Source organism: Schistocerca americana, chromosome 3, assembly GCF_021461395.2.
Source record: "Schistocerca americana isolate TAMUIC-IGC-003095 chromosome 3, iqSchAmer2.1, whole genome shotgun sequence".
NCBI classification, from domain to species: Eukaryota; Metazoa; Arthropoda; class Insecta; order Orthoptera; family Acrididae; genus Schistocerca; species Schistocerca americana.
This window is the reverse complement of record NC_060121.1, coordinates 865,846,991-865,867,889: the sequence shown is the minus strand read 5'-3', so window position 1 is coordinate 865,867,889 and position 20,899 is coordinate 865,846,991. Positions and strand designations below refer to the sequence as shown.

At 42.5% G+C, this 20,899-nt stretch overlaps 1 protein-coding gene across 1 annotated transcript in view; it reads left to right on the top strand.

Annotated features, from left to right (window-relative positions):
- LOC124606444 (testis-specific serine/threonine-protein kinase 6-like) overlaps positions 1–20,899 on the top strand; it is a 58,357-nt gene that overhangs the window by 22,706 nt on the left and 14,752 nt on the right. The window contains exon 4 of the mRNA XM_047138426.1: positions 8,194–8,496. Coding sequence (XP_046994382.1) covers positions 8,194–8,496 — 303 coding nt within the window. The remainder of the gene's footprint in view (positions 1–8,193; positions 8,497–20,899) is intronic.

Sequence of the window (20,899 nt, the reverse complement as noted above, 5' to 3'; positions counted from 1 at the left end):
ACTGGGAGATGAAGAAGCTTGCAGAGGATGGAGTAGCATGGAGAGCTGCATCAAACCAGTCTCAGGACTGAAGACCACAACAACAACAACAGTGGCATACAAATTGTGCACCACAACACTAACAGTTCCCTGAATAATGGCGGATAGAACGAAATGTTATTGATTAGAAATTAGTTGTGGCGTATCTTACCACAATGGAGATACTTCAAAGGAAAGACTAATTTGTTAGTAATGGCATATCAGGCCACAATGGAAGTACTTCTCAGTATAGAATAATTTGAAGGTATCAAAATGGTTCAAATGGCTCTAAGCACTATGGGACTTAACATCTGAGGTCATCAGTCCCCTAGACTTAGAGCTACTTAAACCTAACTAATCTAAGGACGTCACACACATCCATGCAAGAGGCGGGATTCGAACCTGCGACCGTAGCAGCAGCGCAGTTCCGGACTGAAGCGCCTAGAACCGCTCAGCCACAGCGTTGTCGGTACCCACAGGTAAACTTTACAAATCGCGTCTTCACAATTAACTTTCACTGCCCGCTGTCAGCGTCTTTCTTCGTTTCTTGGAAATACTAGCGTCATGTAGCCATCTTCACTTCCGCGGCTACTCTGTCTGATCAAAGTCTCCAGATGCAATTAGAGTACTTCACTGTAAGGTGTGTCCACCCTTCGTCTTCATGATGGCTTGAACTATGGTTAAGGCACTTGTAATGGGTGTTCTGATTGGCTATGGAGGAGTAACAGCCCATTCTTCCTTAAAAGTGGAAACCAGAGGAAGAAGTGATGTTTTGGTCCGAAACCGCGTAAGGTCAGGCCATTTTAGGAATGTTTTTTCTCGCGACCCACTGCCTCACAAAAGTGCATCCAGAGGTAAAGTGCTCAAGCGCTTTTTGTGATCATTTAGTTTCACTTCTCTCGTCAGCTGGATTTTGCAGACCCAAAGCTGCGAATCTTAGATTTCACCGGACTTGCAGCAACTTCATCACTCACAATGGCGATGTTTTCTTCAGAACGACCAATTCGAGTACTCGCCAAGGGCCTAAAATCGAACTTCTTCTCACAGGTTTAGCAGTCAGTCTCAGCACGGCTACCTTGTTAGGTGCATTACGTTGACCAAACATTACAAGTATCTGTCGAACATTCTCCGTACAACATGTACCACCTTTGTAGTACACTGGTGCGAAAAACCTAAGGAGGAATATAACTTTCGCGTGATGTGTCATTGACAACTGTCATAGCTCTGTGAAACGGGAACCTTACATACACTACTGGCCATTGAAATGACTACACCACGAAGATGACGTGCTACAGACGCAAAATTTAAGCGACAGGAAATACATGCTGTGCAAATGATTAGCTTTTCAGAGCATTCACACAAGGTTGGCGCCGCTGACGACACCTACAACGTGCTGAGATGAGGAAAGTTTCCAACCGATTTCCCATACACAAACAGCAGTTGACGGACGTTGTCTGGTGAAACTTTGTTGTGATGCCTCGCGTAAGGAGGAGAAATGCGTACCGTCACGTTTCCGACTTTGATAAAGGTCGGATTGTAGCCTATCGCGATTGCAGTTTATCGTATCGCGACATTGCTGCTCGCGCTGGTCGAGATCCAATGACTGTCAGCAGAATATGGAATCGATGGGTTCAGGAGGGTAACATGGAACGCCATGCTGGATCCCCACGGCCTCGTATCGCTAGCAGTCGAGATGACAGGCATCTTATCCGCATGGCTGTAACAGATCGTGCAGCTACGACTCGATCCCTTAGTCAACAGATGGGGACATTTGCAAGACAACAACCATCTGCACGAACAGTTCGACGACGTTTGCAGCATCATGGACTATCAGCTCGGAGACCATGGCTGCGGTTACCCTTGACGCTGCATCACAGACAGGAGCGCCAGCGATGGTGTACTCAACGACGAACCTGAGTGCACGAATGGCAAAACGTAATTTTTTAGGATGAATCCAGGTTCTGTTTACAGGATCGTCATGGTCGCATCCGTGTTTGGCGACATCGCGGTGAACACACATTGGAAGCGTGTATTCATCGCCATACTGGCGTATCACCCGGAGTGATGGTTTGGGGTGTCATTGGTTACACGTCTCGGTCACCTCTTGTACGCATTGACGGCACTTTGAACATTGGGCGTTACATTTCAGATGTGTTACGACCCGTGGCTCTACCCTTCATTCGATCCGTGCGAAACCCTACATTTCAGCAGGATAATGCATGACCGCATATTGCAGGTCCTTTACGGGCCTTTCTGGATACAGAAAATGTTCGACTGCTGCCCTGGCCAGCACATTCTCCAGATCCCTCACCAACAGGAAACATCTGGTCAATAGTGGCCAAGCAACTGGCTCTTCAGAATACGCCAGTCATTACTCTTGATGAACTGTGGTATCGTGTTGAAGCTGCATGGGCAGCTGTACCTGTACACGCCATCCAAGCTCTGTTTGACTCAATGCCCAGGCGTATCAAGGCCGCTATTACGACCAGAGGTGGTTGTTCGGGTACTGATTTCTCAGGATCTATGCACCCAAACCGCGTGAAAATGTAATCACATGTCAGTTCTAGTATAATATATTTGTCCAATGAATACCCGTTCATCATCTGCATTTATTCTTGGTGTAGCATTTTGAATGGTCAGTAGTGTAGGAAGAACAGCTATAGCTACAGTACAGTACAATACAGTACAGTACAGAAGGCAACTGGAAGTAATACACAATGGAACGAAAAGAAATATGGCACTTATATCCAAAGATAATAATTACACTGAAGTCATTATGATGTGTGGTGCTCCCCTGGACATTACAAACGGCATGACATAGTAGTTAATTGCTTGTGCGATCACCACGAACGGAAATGTATGTTCTAAAGCGTGCTCCCATGTTGTCCACAAGGTTATTGAGGATTTCTTTTGGTACGGCGTTCCATTTCTGCACCAGCGCGGTTCATAACTGCTGGATGGCCGTTGGTTCATGTGGTTGAGCAGTGATATCTATGAAAAATAAGTCAGTTGCATGCACATAGTGAAGAGCTATACAGGGCGGTCCAAATATATCACGAAATAAGCGTCAAACGAAAAAACTACAAAGAACGAAACTTGTTCAGCTTGAAGGGGTAAACCAGATGGCGCTATGGTTGGCCCGCTAGATGGCGCTTCCCATATTTTAAATAGGAACCCCCATATTTTATTACATATTCGTGTAGTACGTAAAGAAATATGAATGTTTTAGTTAGGCCACGTTTTTCGCTTTGTAATAGACGGCGCTGTAATAGTCATAAACATATGGCTCACAATTTTAGACGAACAGTTGGTAACAGGTTGGTTTTTTAAATTAAAATGCTGAACTTAGGAACTTTTGAACATTTTATTGCGGTTGTTCCAATGTGATACATGTACCTTTGTGAACTTATCATTTCTGAGAACGCATGCTGTTACAGCGTGATTACCTCTAAATACCACATTAATGCAATAAATGCTCAAAATGATGTCCGTCAAACTCAATGCATTTGACAATACGTGTAACGACATTCGTCTCGACAGCGAGTAGTTCGCCTTCCGTAATGTTCGCACATGCATTGACAACGCGCTTACGCTTGTTGTCAGGCGTTGTTGGTCGATCACGATAGCAAATATCTTTCAACTATCCCCACAAAAAAAAATACGGGGACGTCAGATCCGTGAACGTGTGGGCCAATACACCTGTCATGAAACATGCTATTCAATACCGCTTCAACAGCACGAGAGCAATATGCCGGACACCCATCATGTTGGAAGTACATCGCCAGTCTGTCATGCAGTGAAACATCTTGTAGTAACATCGGTAGAATATTACGTAGGAAATCAGCATACATTGCACGATTTAGATTGCCATCAATAAAATGGGGCCCAATTATCCTTCCTCCCATAATGCCGCACCATACATTAACCCGCCAAGGTCGCTGATGTTCCACTTGTCGCAGCCATCGTGGATTTTCCGTTGCCCAATAGTGCAAATTATGCCGGTTTACGTTACCGCTGTTGGTGAATGACGCTTCGTCGCTAAACAGAACGCGTGCAGAAAATCTGTCATTGTCCAGTAATTTCTCTTGTGCCCAGTGGCAGAACTGTACAGACCTACAAAGTCGTCGCCATGCAATTCCTGGTGCATAGAAGTATGGTACGAGTGCAGTCGATGTTGATGTAGCATTCTCAACACCGACGTTTTTGAGATTCCCGATTCTCGCGCAGTTTGTTTGCTACTGATGTGCGGATTAGCCGCGACAGCAGCTAAAACACCTACGTGGGCATCATCATTTGTTGCAGGTAGTGGTTGACGTTTCACATGTGGCTGAACACTTCCTGTTTCCTTAAACAACGTAACTATCCGACGAACGGTCAGGGCACTTGGATGATGTCGTCCAGGGTATCGAGCAGCATACATAGCACACGCCCGTTGCGCATTTTGATCACAATAGCCATACATCAACACGATATCGACCTTTTCCGCATTTGAGAAACGGTTCATTTTAACACGGGTAATGTATCATGAAGCAAATACCGTCCGCACTGGCGGAATATTAAGTGATACCACGTACTTATACGTTTGTGACTATTACAGTGCCATCTATCATAAAGCGATTAAAGTGGTCCAACTAAAACATTCATATTTCTTTGCGTACTACACGAATATGTAATGAAAACTGGAGGTTCCTATTAAAAAAAAAAAAAAAAAAAAACGAAATTGATATCAGTTTGACCTATGGCAGCGCCATCTAGCGGGCCAACCATAGCGCCATCTGGTTTCCCCCTTCAAGCTAGATGAGTTTCGTTCTTTGTCGTTTTTTCGTTTGACGCTTATTTCGTGAGAATTTAGCCCAGTCACTATCAATGGACCACCCTGTAATGTCAGAACAACGCTGAAGGTGAGTTTATAGTGTTCAAAAATTTGGAGGTACGATAACACCTGGGCCACAAAAAAGATTACATTCAATATCATATGACGAGAGGTGAGAACACATAATGAACCCAGGAAAAAAGTGGTATATGATAGTTTCGGTGGTGCGAGTGTTATGGTGTGGGGAGGAACAATCTTGCATTTGCATACTGACGTACAAATCTTTGAACATTGTAAACTCACCTCTCAACGTTATTGCGACACTGTACCCTTTCACCATGTAAGTCTTTTCAGTGGTGTATTCGCCTCTGACTTCATAGTTATGGTTGACAATCCGCGACCGCATCTAACAGCAAAGTTGGAGGAGCTCCTGGAACGAGAAGGTATTCTGCGAATGGACTAGCCTGCCCATTTCCCCCGACTTAAATCCCATCGACGACCTCTCGATTACGATCCAAAAATGTTCGATGATATTCATGTCGGGCGATGAGGGTGGCCAAATTGTTCGCTCCAATTGTCTAGATTGTGGCCCAGTAACATTGGCGCATTATAACCCATAAAAATTCCATTGTTGTTTGGCGTCATGACGTGCATAAATGGCTGTAATGGTGTCCAATTAGTTGAACATCCAGAGGACCCCGTCCACTTCATGGAACACATCCCATGCTATTATGGAGACCATCATCTTGCACAGTGCCTTGTTCACAACTTGGTTCGATAGCTTCGAGGATCTGCGCCACACTCGAACTCTACCACCAGCTCTTAGCAACTGAAATCGGGAATCACTTGGCCGTGCAAAAGTTTTACACTCGTCTTGGATCAAACCAATGTGGTCATGAGGCCAGCAGAGACGCTTTAAACAATTTCGTGCTGTTAGTAAAGACACTCACGTTACTCGGCTCCTGGCATAGCCCATTAACGCTAAAATTTCGTCGCACTGTCCTAATCGATACGTTTGTGCTCCGTCCCACACTGATTTCTGTGCGTACATCAAGTAGTGTTCTGGTCTGTAAGTACTGACCAATCTATGCAAATGTCGCTGATCTCGGTCGTTAAGTGAAGCCCGTCGGTCACTGCACTGTCCATGGTAATAGGTAATGCCTGAGGTTTTGTGTTTTCGGCGCACTCTTGACACTGTGGATCTCGCAATACTGAATTCGCTAACGATATCTGAAACAGAATGTCACATGTGTCTAGCTCCAACTAGCACTCCGCGTTCAAAATCTTTTAACTCCCGTCGTGCTGCCAAATGACTTCACCAATGCACAGCCCTTTTATACCTAGTGTACGCGATACTACCGCCATCTGTAGATGTGCATATCGCTATCCCATGACTTATATCATCTCAGTGTAAGTTTTCACTATGACAACATGCTGTTCCATCGCGAAGCACTCCATTACTAACCACAGAGAAGATAGATGAAAATTGTGCAGCGTTAAGCGTTTAGCATCTGAAGACGAAAATGTAACGCGTGTACGAGGGAGACCCAAAAATAACCGGAATTTCTTTCTAGAAAGCATATACTTTATTGTTTTCAAATACAACCTTAATCTCCTTCGAAGTACTCTCCATTAGCATTAATACACTTGTCCAAACGTTCATTCCAGTGTTCGAAGCACCTTTTAAGTTCGTCCTCTTTGATACCTGCTAGCATTTTCATGACACTGCGTTTTACGTCTTCCACATCAACAAAACGCTAAATCCGGCGAATAGAGTGCGTGGATCACGGTAGTCGTCTTCGGTGAGGCCAAAAACTGGCGAACGCTGAGAGCCGTGTGCGCGGGAGGGTTCTCGTGATGCAGGAACCACACGCCAGAATCCCGCAAAGCCGGACGTTTCCGCGACAAACTCCTGCGAAGCCGTTTCATAACCTCCAAATAGAATTGTTGGTTTACTGTCTGGTTTTCAGGGACAAATTCAGAATGTACGATCCCTTTGATGTCAAAAAACAGATCAACATCGTTTTCACATTCGATTTCACTTGTCGAGCTTTTTTTGGTCGAGGTGAGCCAGGTGACTTCCACTGTGATTACTGTTGTTTACTTTCTGGATCACACCCAAAGCACCAGGACTCATCACCTATAATGATTTTGTTGAAAACATGTGGGTCATCTTTGAACGCGTCCTTCATTCCGAGGCAGGCTTGAACGCGACGATCCCTTTGATCTCCGGCACGAATTTTGCTGCCACTCTTCGCATCGCCAAATCGATGGCCAAGATGCGCTGAATTGAGCTCCAGGACAACCCGGACAAGTTCTCGAGTTGGTCGATTGTCCTGCGTCGATCTTCACTGATGAGATCACGGATTTTGTCGATATTGTTTTCGCTTCGAGCAGTTGAAGGTCGACCGGAACGGGGCTGATCTTCAACCAACATTTCTCCCTTATTAAACCGACAAAACCGTTCGTACACTTGCGTTTTACTAAGAGCATGGTCTTTGTAGGCTGTCTGAATCATCGCACCAGTTTCTGCTGCCTTCTTGCCGAGCAAGAAACAAAACTTCCCTGCCGCACGTTGTTCGTAAGAACTAGCCATTTCCTCGTGTCACGTCTGCACTGTATGCACACTCAAAGAACTGCCAAAGAAATCACACTTCTCACTGTTGGGTGACGCCGCGTGGCAGAATGACTCAGCACAGCTCCTGCTACAACCCGCTACTACAAGTACACGATGTGCAGCTTTATGATTCTGGTTACTTTTGGGTGTCCCCTCGTATGTAACAGAGCACCATGAATTAAGGAAGACGGTATTACATTTTGTATCTATCCAGGTTGTAATGAATGACGGCAGTTGAGATAATTATACATTTTCACAATCAGATTAATATTTACGAGTCAAGATACACATATCTGACGCTTTGCAGTGCACGCGGCCACAAGCTAAGGACTGAAGTGACTGTGAGTCGTTTCACACACTGTTCTGACTCCCGCCGCGTCGAATCTACTGTTGAGTGCTCTTGGCGGAAGGGGGGGGGGGTGAATGGGCTACTGGCCATTCTCCTCCAGGTGCAGATACTTTCAGACAGGGCTGCACTGTCACCAGAGACTTGGTCGAATCTAGCGACCAAACATTAACTGCTGCCATTTCACTGGAACAGAAATGGCGGGCATTTTAGAAGTAGTGTTCTTTATGCGAGATCCTTTGTCACCCAGAGACGGTGACGAAGCGTCGACGCATAAATTTACACGTCGGCCGCGAGCCTCCCCCCCCCCCCCCCCCCCACCCAGCCAGGGAGTCTCAGCCCTCCCGAATTCTGGGATACTGCAGACTGTGACTGGACCGCACCTCTGCTGCTGCACAGGGCATTCTGATGCCGAGCACTACGTACTGCGGCTCGCTGGCGTACGCGCCGCCGGAGATCCTCGAGGGCAAGCCGTACAACCCCAAGTCGGCGGACGTGTGGTCGCTGGGCGTGGTGCTGTTCGTGATCCTCAACAAGGCGCTGCCCTTCGACACGACCAGCGCCAAGAAGCAGCACCTGCAGCAGGTGACGCGCGACTGGCGCTTCCGCTCCAAGGTGGTGCCGCTGCTCAGCGACCACGTCAAGCTGCTCGCTGCACAGATGCTCGAGCCCATCACCACGGGCCGGCCCACCATCGACCAGGTGTGTCTACTGTACCAGGCAGCACCCTTGTGGATTTTGGGCCGTGGCTTCATCCTTTCCTACTGGTAATGTCTAAAAAATGACCTGTGCCTTTCGTGGGCAACGGCTCTACTGACTGATCTACCCAAGCAACCGAGCGAGATGGCGCAGTGTTTGCACGCTGGAATCGCATTCGGGACGACGACGGTTCAAACCCGTGTCCGGCCATCCTGATTTGGGTTTTCCATGATTTCACTAAATCGCATGAGGAAAATAGTGGGGTGAATCCTTTGATAGGGCATGGCCAAATTCCTTCCTCTTCCTTTCCCCATCCGTTGGGACCGATGACGTCGCTGTTTGGTCCCCTCCCCCGAATTAACCAACCAACCTGCCCAAACACGACTCAAGACCTGTCCTCACTGCTGTACTTCCACCAGTGCCTCGTCTCCTACCTTCCAAACTTCACAGAAGTTCTTCTTCATAGCTTGGCGGACTAGTAGTCCAGGAGAAAGAATATTATGGAGACATGGCTCAGCTCAGGCTGGGGGATGTTTCCAGAATGAATTTTCACTCTGCACCAGAGTGTCCGCTAGTACGATGTGTATGATAAAAGTAAAGAGACTGAAACTTCCAGGCAGATTAAAACTGTGTGCCGGGCTGAGACTCGAAATCAGGACCTTTGTCTTTCGTGGGCAAGTGCTCTACCGACCTTTTTCTGCATTTTGTTCGTTTTTTTGTTGTATTTGGTTGTAGCGGACGTCACATGACATCCACTGAAGTTCGTTGTTGATTCTTTCACTCAGTTTTTTTTTTATTATTACAGAGACTAGCCAGGTCTCTGACTGAACACGCTGAGATACCATTCCGGCAGCCCGACTGAAATATCCAAGCACGACTGACAGCTTCTGTGAAATTTGGAAGGTATGAGACGAGATACTGGCAGAACTAAAGCTGTGAGGAGTGGTCGTGAGTCGTGTTTCTGAAGCTCAAACGGTATTTATGTGGTCGTTGTACGTCTCCAGATACGATACAACATCGCTTTACTTGTGGAGGTCATATGGCAAACTGGTCTTGGATCAGGACACAATTAGCCTCTCCTTACTCGATCTTCTGAGGCTGCGTACAATACAGACATTATATTACGCCCAGATTCCTCTTTCTTTCTACGGTCGGAAACCCATATCGTTATGTGGTTGCTGGGACACTTCGTTCATTACGTTGTAGAAGGCGATGAGGAAGATCACATGAACTTCATGCAATACATGATCACTACCTATTGGACATGCTTGCCAATGCCTCTATATCGAGACCTCTTCGCCAACATGTCGAATCTTGTTTTCCGTCAGCAAGCTGTTGGTTAATTTAATTTTTCTGATATGTATTTTTCTTTGTAATGTATGTGAAACTTCCCCTTTTTAACAATTATAAATGACTGTGCTTAAACTGACACACAATGTTTTTAGCGCAACGCAATCTGACTTTCAAAATTCCCTACTAAAGAATGGCCCTGACTAACAGTAAACTATACCTTTCACAAATCACTTACCTCACAAAAATCTTCGCTACTCAAGCTACTGCAATACAGCGAGCGCCACTACTGCCAGCTAAATAAAAGATTCAAACTACTGAAGGCACTAACTACTGATAGGGATAGTTAGCAAATGAAAGATATTAATAGAGAACAAACAATGTATTTACCTTGATATCATCATATATAAATATAGCAGTTCATGACAAATTTCAAAACTCCGCCATCTCTCTCCCCACATCCACCACTGCTGGCGGCTCACCTCCAACTGCGCAACGCTACGCGCTGTTCACATCCAGCTGCCTAACACTACAATGGCGAGTATTACAACAATGCAAAGCAGCCACAGACTGCACACAGCACAGCCAGTGATTTTCATACAGAGGTGGCGTTACCAATAAAAAAACCTAAACAGCCTACATACATAGCCCCCATGCTCCCCACAAAAAATTTTACAAAATTTTTTTTGGGCAGTGGCCAATAATGATTTGATAAAATTTTTCATAATTACAATAACAAAGAAATCAAAAGCACACACTTATTGATACAATGTTGGTCAAAAGCTAGAATTTTCTCACAGTCCATAAAGATAGTCCTGATCATTCATCATACTAGTAATTACAGTTTTTTTTCACAAAGTCTCATTAGTAAAAGAAATTGCATACAGAAGTAGTGGATTTCCATGCAGTCTTCAAGAAGTAGTGTTGTCCTTCCAACGGAAAGACAGTGCTGACTCTTGACATGCTGACAGGTAATGGGCCACAATAGAGCAAACCCACAGCAGAGTCAGTCGAAATTTTGAAGAGTATTGGTAGGTAGGTCATCACAGAGCAGACCCACTGTAGTCCTGGTAGAGATTACGGTATTGGTGGGCCACCAGAGGTGCAGACCCACTGCAGTCCTTGTAGAAATAATGGTATTGGTGAGCCATCGAAGGTGCAGACCCACTGTAGTCCATGTAGAGACGGCCAGCAGCCATCTGATGCGACTGTGCAGGTGCACAATCACCATCGAACAGTCTTGCGGAGAATACAGCAAGTCCATAAACCACCACTTGACCACTCACAAAAAAATTTTTTTGAAATGTCCTTAGAACCAACAATGGTGTTATCCAGTCCCTTGCTGAATTATTAACACACGTGCAAACACTAACAGTCCCTACTTCTCACATATTGTCCATATACTATGACCAACAGAAACGTGTGCAGTGAAATGTAACTTACAAGTTAATAATAAGATGAACTGGTGTCAATTACAATTTTATAACATGAGAATACAATTATAAAGGTACAAAATACATCATTAAAGAACATAACAATACAGATAACATTTGTAGTAAAACAGGCGTTACAAAAGAATAGAAATAGACATATACGTCAGTGTTACAGGAATTATGACATGAGTACATACATAAAAGATCAGAATAACTTTCGAAACATCAACTTCACACATGAGCATTAACACAAAACAAAATAAATAATGTCTAAACATCTTTACAAAGTAAATAACACATTATTACTGCCAATTGTATTTGAGGATAACAGTATTCCTCATCATAGTGAATGTAACTTAGTATTAGAAGAGAAAAAAGTTCTATGAAACAGTACACAGAGACAGGAAGAAAACAAATACACAAGGGTACACAAACATATAGTGGGATAACACAAAAGGGAAAGGACAGGGTTTGTTTTACTGCAGTATTTTGCATGGAGATCTCCCTTTGTTCATCATTATTCCCAAAAAGTCCTATCTAAGCCTGCTTTCTGTATTCTGTTCATATATTTCTTACCTTAACATTTATTTCCAAGAAAATCCTACCTAAACCTGTTTTCTGTACTTTTTTTTGTATAACTTCTCAATGCATTTCTTCCAATTCATCGCAACTCATTCTCTTAGAGGCTACCCCCTCTTAAGCTAACTTAAATCTACTGAGCTCAGATGCTAAACTAAGGGACGAGGCAATGCAGCAGCAAAAAATAAGTAACACAAACAGCAATGACCAAAAAAATGGAAAATTGCAAAGCAAGCTACAGTAAATCTAAATTACCAAGCAATGCAACATTACAACTAATAGGAGCCAATGTGCAGCAACAAGAAAAATAAATGAGTAGTAAAACTGGCTTAGCTGAGTAACACAAAGTCAAATTCAGTAACACTATGCCTGGCAAACAGCAGTAACTTATACCTAAACATGACATAGCTCAAGCAGAAAAAATATTACAGTAAAAACAACAATGCAGATAAGGGAAATGTATATTCACATCTTAATGTCTATGTAATTAAAGTGGTGCACCACAAGAAGTTATTCTACCAAAAACGTTACCAAGTACTTGAAAAGTAAATTATGTATGCAGTTCCTGTTATTAGTCCCTTCTTATTGTTCTCTCCATTCCAAGAGCTCCTTTTTCGAAGAATGTGGATCAGAAAATTCTTATTTAATAAATCTGTTGACAGAAAGTGTTCACATTAGCAGATGCATTTAAGTTTATTTTATAAAACCAATGCTGCAACACAGCTGGAAACCAGATATTAAACAAAATGAGCAATCTCTTAACTACAAAGACAATAGATGTAAAATGTTTCTAATCATTTCATTAGGCATTTTAGTAAATATCATAAATTACGAGCTCCACAGTATGCTTTCAACAAGGAAATGTCAATAGCGAGGACAATGGCCTCCCCTTTCTTTTTTTTTTTTTTTACCTGTGCTTCTGGTGAGGCACTCACTAATGACTTGTTCTCCCGGCGTCTGACACAGCTGCGTGCCCACGACGCATTACGTACAGGTGGTCACTTAACTTTCTTACGGAAATATTTACGACAGCAGTTTCCGCTACAGTGACAGTCTCACATAAAAATATTTCACAGGTCAAGAATTTGCGTTACAAATCTGTAGAAACAAAATGCTATTGATATAACAGTGTCCAAAAAATTTTCGTCTGCATTGTAATACATTCACGCATATACACACACATTTCATAACTCTTAAAGTACGTTTCTTCGTTTCCAACATCCTTTTCATAAATCAGAGTCCCTAACCACTACTCATTATTCCTTACCTTATTACACATATACATATTCGTCGACACTTTTTCAATATTTTATCATAATAAATACGTAGCATAATCAAATTCCTCATTTAGCATCAGCTTATTGATCATAAACATACCTCAACAGCATAATACACATCGTCGTCGTAAAAATAACATCATAACACCTCAGTCAAATCTCAAAATCGTCGTAGCTTCCTGCAACAATGTCAAAACCTAAAGAAAATTCTCTGCTCATTTCAATAGTGTCATCTACCTCAAACGTACTTTAAAATCATGCTCCCTTACCAAGTACATCATTCAGAGCTCTCACAGTATCACAGTGGTTCCAAAAAATATTAGCATTTCACAAAGTACAGACAAAATACAATTTCATAAGTGTGAAGTTATCCAACTGTGTAATTACGTAAACATCTGTCACTGATGTAGTAAAAATAATGTTTGTCTCTCTCAGTTAAATGATCAGATAGCTGTGTAATTTGTGTGTTAGAGAAATATGGTACCGATGTGTAAAGTTATATAAGCAAATACCACATTAGCTAGGGCTCCTTGTGCTTGCCAAACACATGGTACACAAAGTAAGCGTGTACCCCCCTGAGGATTGATGTAATTATACCCTCAGGTGTTACAGATTACAGCAATGGAATGAAATGTATCACTGAAAACTTTCTTTGTAATTCAAAAATCTTTAAAAATAAATGTTTTAAGTACAAAATTAATCACTCAAATACGTGTCCTGTAGCGCTAAATGTGCGTCTTGTTGCAACATAATCTCTGTGGAAGTGTCGTAGTTATCGTCCTCCAAAAGCTAAGTTCTGCAGAAGTCAATGTACTTACCTCATGATAAACAAAAGTGAAATGCTTTGTGTATTGATATCGTAGTGATTACGCTTATTGTTGTGATGAAGAAAGTACTGTACTGTAACGTATTGTTGTGCTACGGAAAACCCTGTCTCATTGTAGCTATACTACAAAAATTACTACTAAAACATGTGTTACTTTCCAGAAGAATTCAGAAAAACTGTGCAGATATAAAACAGAAACACTGCAAAAGCAACATTGTAAATTGTCACTCATTAGTAGCGTCGTGATAAAATCGTGTAGCTGTCACGTAAACTAACCACTGTGCCATCTGGTATCTCACTGAAAGTACTTTAAATCCAGAATATATTTTCAAGTAAACCAAAATGTTGCATTAAAATATCATTAGCAGTACTGGTAAATGTTCTAATCGTGCAACTAACAAGCAAGAATGTACACACACAATTACACTGTGTCGTCTGTTCGCAATAACAATGCATTCGTAATTCCTGTTTAAATAAGTTTTCTTGGTTCTTGACTGGATATTTAACTTCAAACATTGTTGCATGTTAACAGATTCTAAGTCTGACAAGCATACTAGTAATGTAAAGTGAAAAGTTTTATGGCAATGACAAAGTTAAAAAGCAGGTTATCTTTCAATAAACGGTTTTACATGTGAAATGTGGTATAAACCTTTACTCTTCCTAGTACGCAGAGTTTCAACTTCTACGCAATTATCATGCAATATACGTCGGTAAAGAATACTGGAATTTTTCTCAAGGTTAGCTTTTATGTTATTTTTCTCTGAGCCAGCCAGCGCACGTGGGTGCCTGCGGTGCAAGTCATTGTCTGTCTCTTTGTTGGCGCGCGTCGTTATTGGGATTTGGAGATCTAACTTCTACAAATTCACCGTGACGAGAGGGCCCTGCCCTGTTTAAATCCCGCCAGTTCTGATGCAATTCAGGTCTGTTGTTACGATCACATCGTCTGTCGTCATGTCGGTAGTTCCTGTAGTTTCTTTCTTGTCGGTTAAGTGGTGGAGAATTTCTCCCTGAATCGTAACTGCGCACTGGACCGTTGCGTCTAAAGTTATTCTGTCTCCCTTGATAATAATTGTTTTGGTTCCCATATTGTCTGTTTCTCTGATTGTCTCTGTGATAGTCACTACCGCGGAGAGGTGATCTTTCCCTGTAATTATTACTACTCTGCCAACGGTTGTAATACGGGTGGTGTCTGTTTCGGTCACGATTTGTGTTGTGAGAATAGCCTTGTCACGTCCAGTTATTATTTCTTTCATCGCGGAATTGCGACTGATGTGATCTGTAGTTGTTGTGCTCCTGCGTTCCGCGATTGTCAGTGTCACTTTCCAGTTCTTGTAACAGTCCCTGAAAAGCTTAAATGTCGTCTTTGCAACGTCCTGCCAAAATAATATGTCGTAAATCTTCAGGTAATTTGATTAAGCAAATGCGGATGAGTTCTGAGGGGCTGTATGGTTTTGAAAGATACCGATTCTTATGCAACATGTCTTCAAAATATTTCATAAGACTGGAAAATTCAGATTGTTCGAATCGTTTCATCATTATGATGCTATGTTTTACTCGGTCTTGTGTGGCTTGAGACCAATATGCTGAGAGGAAGGCATGGTAAAACTCTCCTTCACTGTGGCAATCGTGAATTACCGATCGCATTCTTACAGCTGGTTCATTCTCCAAGTAGCCACACATAAATTCTAATCTGTGTTCTAATGACCAGTTGGGAGGAAAACAATGAGAGAATTGATGGAGCCATGCTTGTGGATGAATGTCGTTGCCAGAATTCTTAAATGTTTTGAATTTACGTGTAGTAATGAACAGCTTATAGTCAAAATCATCATGTCGGCGAGTCGCATATCGGTCATTGTTAGGTCGTGTCGGCCGTTCCATCTCAAAATTCGGTGCACATTGCCAATTTCTTTCATTACTTCCGAAATGCCCTGTGTTATTATTTTGTGGCTGTTCCGTATTTCTGTGTCCCTCTTCCCGTATTGGGGCGCGGGTGTCCTCTGAAATATGTAATTCTTGTACTACTTGTGCCAACTGATCTTGCACTTCCCGGATTTCTCTTTTGTACTGTGTATTGATTTGATTTTGATTTTGTTTGAATTTTCTAATTTCTACATACTCTTCAGTGTCAGTGAAGGCTACAGGTGTTTTGTTATTCAGATCATCATCTACCTTTGTAGATAAGTTAGTGAACTGATCTGAAAGTTCGGCTACTTTATCCGATAGTGAAATTATTTCCTCTGTATGTTTTTCTGAACCAAGTTTCAGAGTATCTACTGTGTCCTTTAAGTTTTCCTGAGTTTTTGCAAGTTGCGTAACCGAATCGGTAGATGCAACTGAGTCAATTTTAGCTTGCAAGGTGTCGTGATTTTCATGAACAATGGTTTGCAGTTCTTTTATGGCTGCTTCGTGATTCAGTAATACATTTTCATGCCGCGAAAAAATGGGTTGAAAATGCTCACAAATTTGTGTTTGTACGTCATTACAGACTTTTTGACATTTCGATTCAATGTTATGTAACTCACTAGTTAAATCTTCACGTGTTTGTTCAAGCGTGGTGTGAAGATTTTGTTCCATTGCGTCTAACTGTTGTTGTGTTTGTCTCTGGTGTTGTTCCATTGTGTCTAACTTTTGAAGATTCTGCTCTATTGTGTCTAACTTTTGTAGCCTTTGTCCCATTTGTTGCATTAACTGTAATAACAGTGCACTGGTGTCTGAAACATGTTCCTCAGTGCTATTCGGCAACACATTTGAACCGGCAATATTCGCAGTTTGAATAGCAGAAAATGTGTCTTGACTTATTTGAGAAAAGGGTGAGGACACAAAACCTGAATCTACAGTATTTGCAAGATTGTGTCCTGTCATTTCGGATTCCTGAGGCGAGCTGTTGCCGACCGATCGATCGATAATGCTTCCCTGTTCACTAATTGTTTCACTGTCTACACCATTGTTTGCAGCCCACTCCATTTCCCTATGTACAATTACCAAATTACTACTTTGAACATTAGTTAATTCATTACTCGGTGGCGCTAACACACTGCTTTCTTCACTGTCATTTCTCAGTTTACTTTGGAGCCTAGTATTACGTTTTTCACACGCCATTATTGTCACAATATTTCACACGACAACACAGAAAAGCACAATTTTAAGAGCAAAAACAAGAGAACACATTAACATAGAACTGAAAATAATATCTAGTTAATTGCAGCTGCGAAATACTTGGTGCAAATCTACATGCATGCCACAACTGTTTTACTGTGCAACAATGAAAAACCACAACTACCAAGGAGATTCTCTCTACAATTACGCAGTAGCAATAAACAAAATCTACACTAATTACACAAACTACAAAAAAAATTTGAAGATTTCAGTGAGGTATCCTCGGCTAAGGGTCGACATATGAAACTTCCCCTTTGAACAATTTATACATGACTGTGCTTAAACTGACACACAATGTTTTTAGCGCAACGAAATCTGACTTTCAAAATTCCCTACTAAAGAATGGCCCTGACTAACATTAAGCTATACCTTTCACAAATCACTTACCTCACAAAAATCTTCGCTACTCAAGCTACTGCAATACAGCGAGCGCCACTACTGCCAGCTAAATAAAAGATTCAAACTACTGAAGGCACTAACTACTGATAGGGATAGTTAGCAAATGAAAGATATTAATAGAGAACAAACAATGTATTTACCTTGATATCATCATATATAAATATAGCAGTTCATGACAAATTTCAAAACTCCGCCATCTCTCTCCCCACATCCACCACTGCTGGCGGCTCACCTCCAACTGCGCAACGCTACGCGCTGTTCACATCCAGCTGCCTAACACTACAATGGCGAGTATTACAACAATGCAAAACAGCCACAGACTGCACACAGCACAGCCAGTGATTTTCATACAGAGGTGGCGTTACCAATAAAAAAACCTAAACAGCCTACTTACATATGTTCCCATCTGATTTGCTTCACCTTGTCCTTTCCTGATTTCCCTGTTAGTTTTGTTTTGTGTATTAACTCAGCGTCGCTCCAGTTCTATTGTAAAATGTGTATAGATGAGCCGGCCGCGGTGGCCGAGTGGTTCTAGGCGCTTTAGTCCGGAACCGCGCGACTGCTACGGTCGCACGTTCGAATCCTGCCTCGGGCATGGATGTGAGTAATGTCCTTAGGTTAGTTAGGTTTAAGTAGTTCTAAGTCCTAAGGGACTGATGACCTCAGATATTAAGTCCCATAGAGTTCAGAGCCATTTGAACCATTTTTTGTATATATGAAGTATAGATACACATGAGCGTCTACAATCCTTGTAGTCAAATTGGGATTTTTCTTAGTTTGCTATTTCGAATGTAATCTGGTTTCATTTTCGTTCTACTTTTAGATTCCATTACAAAATATAAAAATAAATAAAAAAACAAAAAATTAAAAATTACTAAAAAACCATACAATAATAATTGTTGATACATATCATGTGAGCTTGGTGGTGGTTTGTTAGCTATGTTCTCGTTTTTTTATGATAATTAATTTTTTCTCCTATTTGGAGCTTTTATTACATGATGATTTGACTATGGTCTACTGAAGTGTCATGATAGTACCAAGTCATTCTGATAATTTAAAAAAAACGGTAGATCACTTGCCGGTGAAAGGCAAAGGTCCTGAGTTCGAATGTCAGTCCAGCACACAGTTTTAATCTGCAAGGAAGTTTCATATCAGCACACACTCCGCTGCAGAGTGAAAATTTCATTTTCGAAACATCCGACAGGCTGTGGCTTAGTCATGTCTCAGCAATATCCTTTCTTCCAGGAGTGCTAGTACTCCAAGGTCCACAGAAGAGCTTGTGTGAAATTTGGAACGTAGGAGACTAGATACTGAAAGAAGTAAAGCTGTGAGGAAGGGTCCTGAGTCGTGCTGCGGTAACTCAGTTGTCAGAGCACTTGACTGCGAAAGGCAAAGGTGCCGAGTTTGAGCCTCGGTCTGGCACAGAGAGTCAATCTGCCAGAAAGTTTCATATCAGCGCAAGCTCTACTGCAGAGTGAATATTTTATTCGTGTAAAAAGACTGATTATTTATCGAACAAAATTTTTATTTTATTTTTTCAAATAACAGTATTGCCCCCTTCAAGGCATTTCCATTCAGCAACTATACCCTAGCCGAGACAATGTTCCCATTCCTGGTAGCAGCAGTAAAAGGCTTCAGCTGGTACGGCTTTGAACATATCAGTCACATTCCCTTGAACGTTCTTCACAGACCATACGACGTTCTTTTAAGGCATTTTCCAATTTCTGGAAAAGAAAAATGTCACAAGGCTTCAGATCATGTGAATAGGATGGGGGGGAGGGGAATGCCTTTTGAAGTTAAAAACTCCGTGATGGAAGTGGCTGTGTGACGTGCGGCGCTGTCATGATGTGCCATCCACTTGTCTGGGGTGTCCGATCTCACTCCTCTCACCCCTTTTCCTGCGCCTTTCAAGGACGTCTTTGTAAAACGCTTGGTTCCTGGAGGAACCAATTGTTTATGCCCAATACCACGACTGTAAAAAATGCAGATCGGCGTTGTTTTGATGTTTGATTTTCTCGTTAGAGGTTTTTTCGGTCGACGAAATGTCTTTGTGTGCCACTCACTACTTTGCCGCTTTGTCTCAGAATCGTCCTCAAAAGTTCACGAGGCGTCACCTGTGATCACATGACAGAACCGTTCGTAGTCATTGGCTGGCTTTCCTCTCAAGAAAGTCAACACTTTCGTTTCTTCGATTGTCCTTCTGCTCACTTGTGAGGTTATTCGGCACCATTTTGGCATAAATCTTTCGCATGTGCAAAATTTCGGTCAAAATCTGATGTGTGGTGAAGGTGTTTAAGTTTAGCAGGTCACTCATCATCCTTACTGTTAAACGTCGGCCTGATCTCGCAAGAACACGCACACGTTCGACGTTTCCGTCTGTTCTTAAAGTTAAAGGTCTCCCTGAACGAGGTTCATCTTCAACGTGTTCTCGTCCTTCCAAAAACGATCTGTGCCAGCTAAAAACTTGTACTCTTGATAAGAAATGTTTCCCTTAGGCCTGTTTCAACTTTTCAAAGGTCACACTCTACTCGTGGAATGCCCAATTTTAACATAAAATGCGATGGTATAACTTTGCTCTAAACGCTGCTGTTCCATTTGCGTAACACACAGCAAAAATACAACTTCAGCTATGCCCTCTCGAAAATCACATGATGACTGTACACGAAGCTGGAACTCGGACTGAGCCTCTGGAAGGGATGAACACACCAGTCTACTCAAGCAGAACAACACAGAGTTGCCAGATCGCTCACAGTGTTGTCAGTCTCAATACTTTTCTCACTCATCTTTTATGAAACTCTGTGACAGATTAAAACTGTGAAGCGGACCGAGACTCGAACTCGGGTCCCGCAAGTTTCGCAGAAGAACGTCTGTGAAGTTTGGAAGGCGGAAGACGAGGTACTGGAGGAATTAAATCATTGAGAACAGATCGTCGCTCGTGCTTGAGTTGCTCAGTTGGTACAGCATTTGCCCGCCTAAGGCAATTGTCCCAAGTTCAAGTTTCGGTCCGGCATGCATTTTCAGTCAGCTAGGAAGTTTCATATCAGCGTACATTCCACTGCAGAGTGAAAATCTCATTCTGGAATGTCTAAAAGCAGCGGCAGTAATGGTCTGAGTCAGTAAATCTTTACTGATGTTTTATCTCCTTTATGGGGATGTGGCTTGACAAACTGTATCTGCAGAAATACCATTGTAAAAAGATTCATTTCTTTAACTATTTAACTACAAATTTCATCACTTGAGTACTGTGGCTAGGGCGGTCTCACCCCAGTTTCCATTGTTGCCAGATGTATCGAAGATGGCGGCGATGACGTCATCCAAGATGGCAGCATGTAGACTTGCCAACAGCGCAGTATGTAATCCAATATGGCGGCCATGACGTCAGATGATGACGCAAGTACCATTATCCAAGATGGCGGCTTTTGGCTGTAAAGTGCCACACCCCCTCC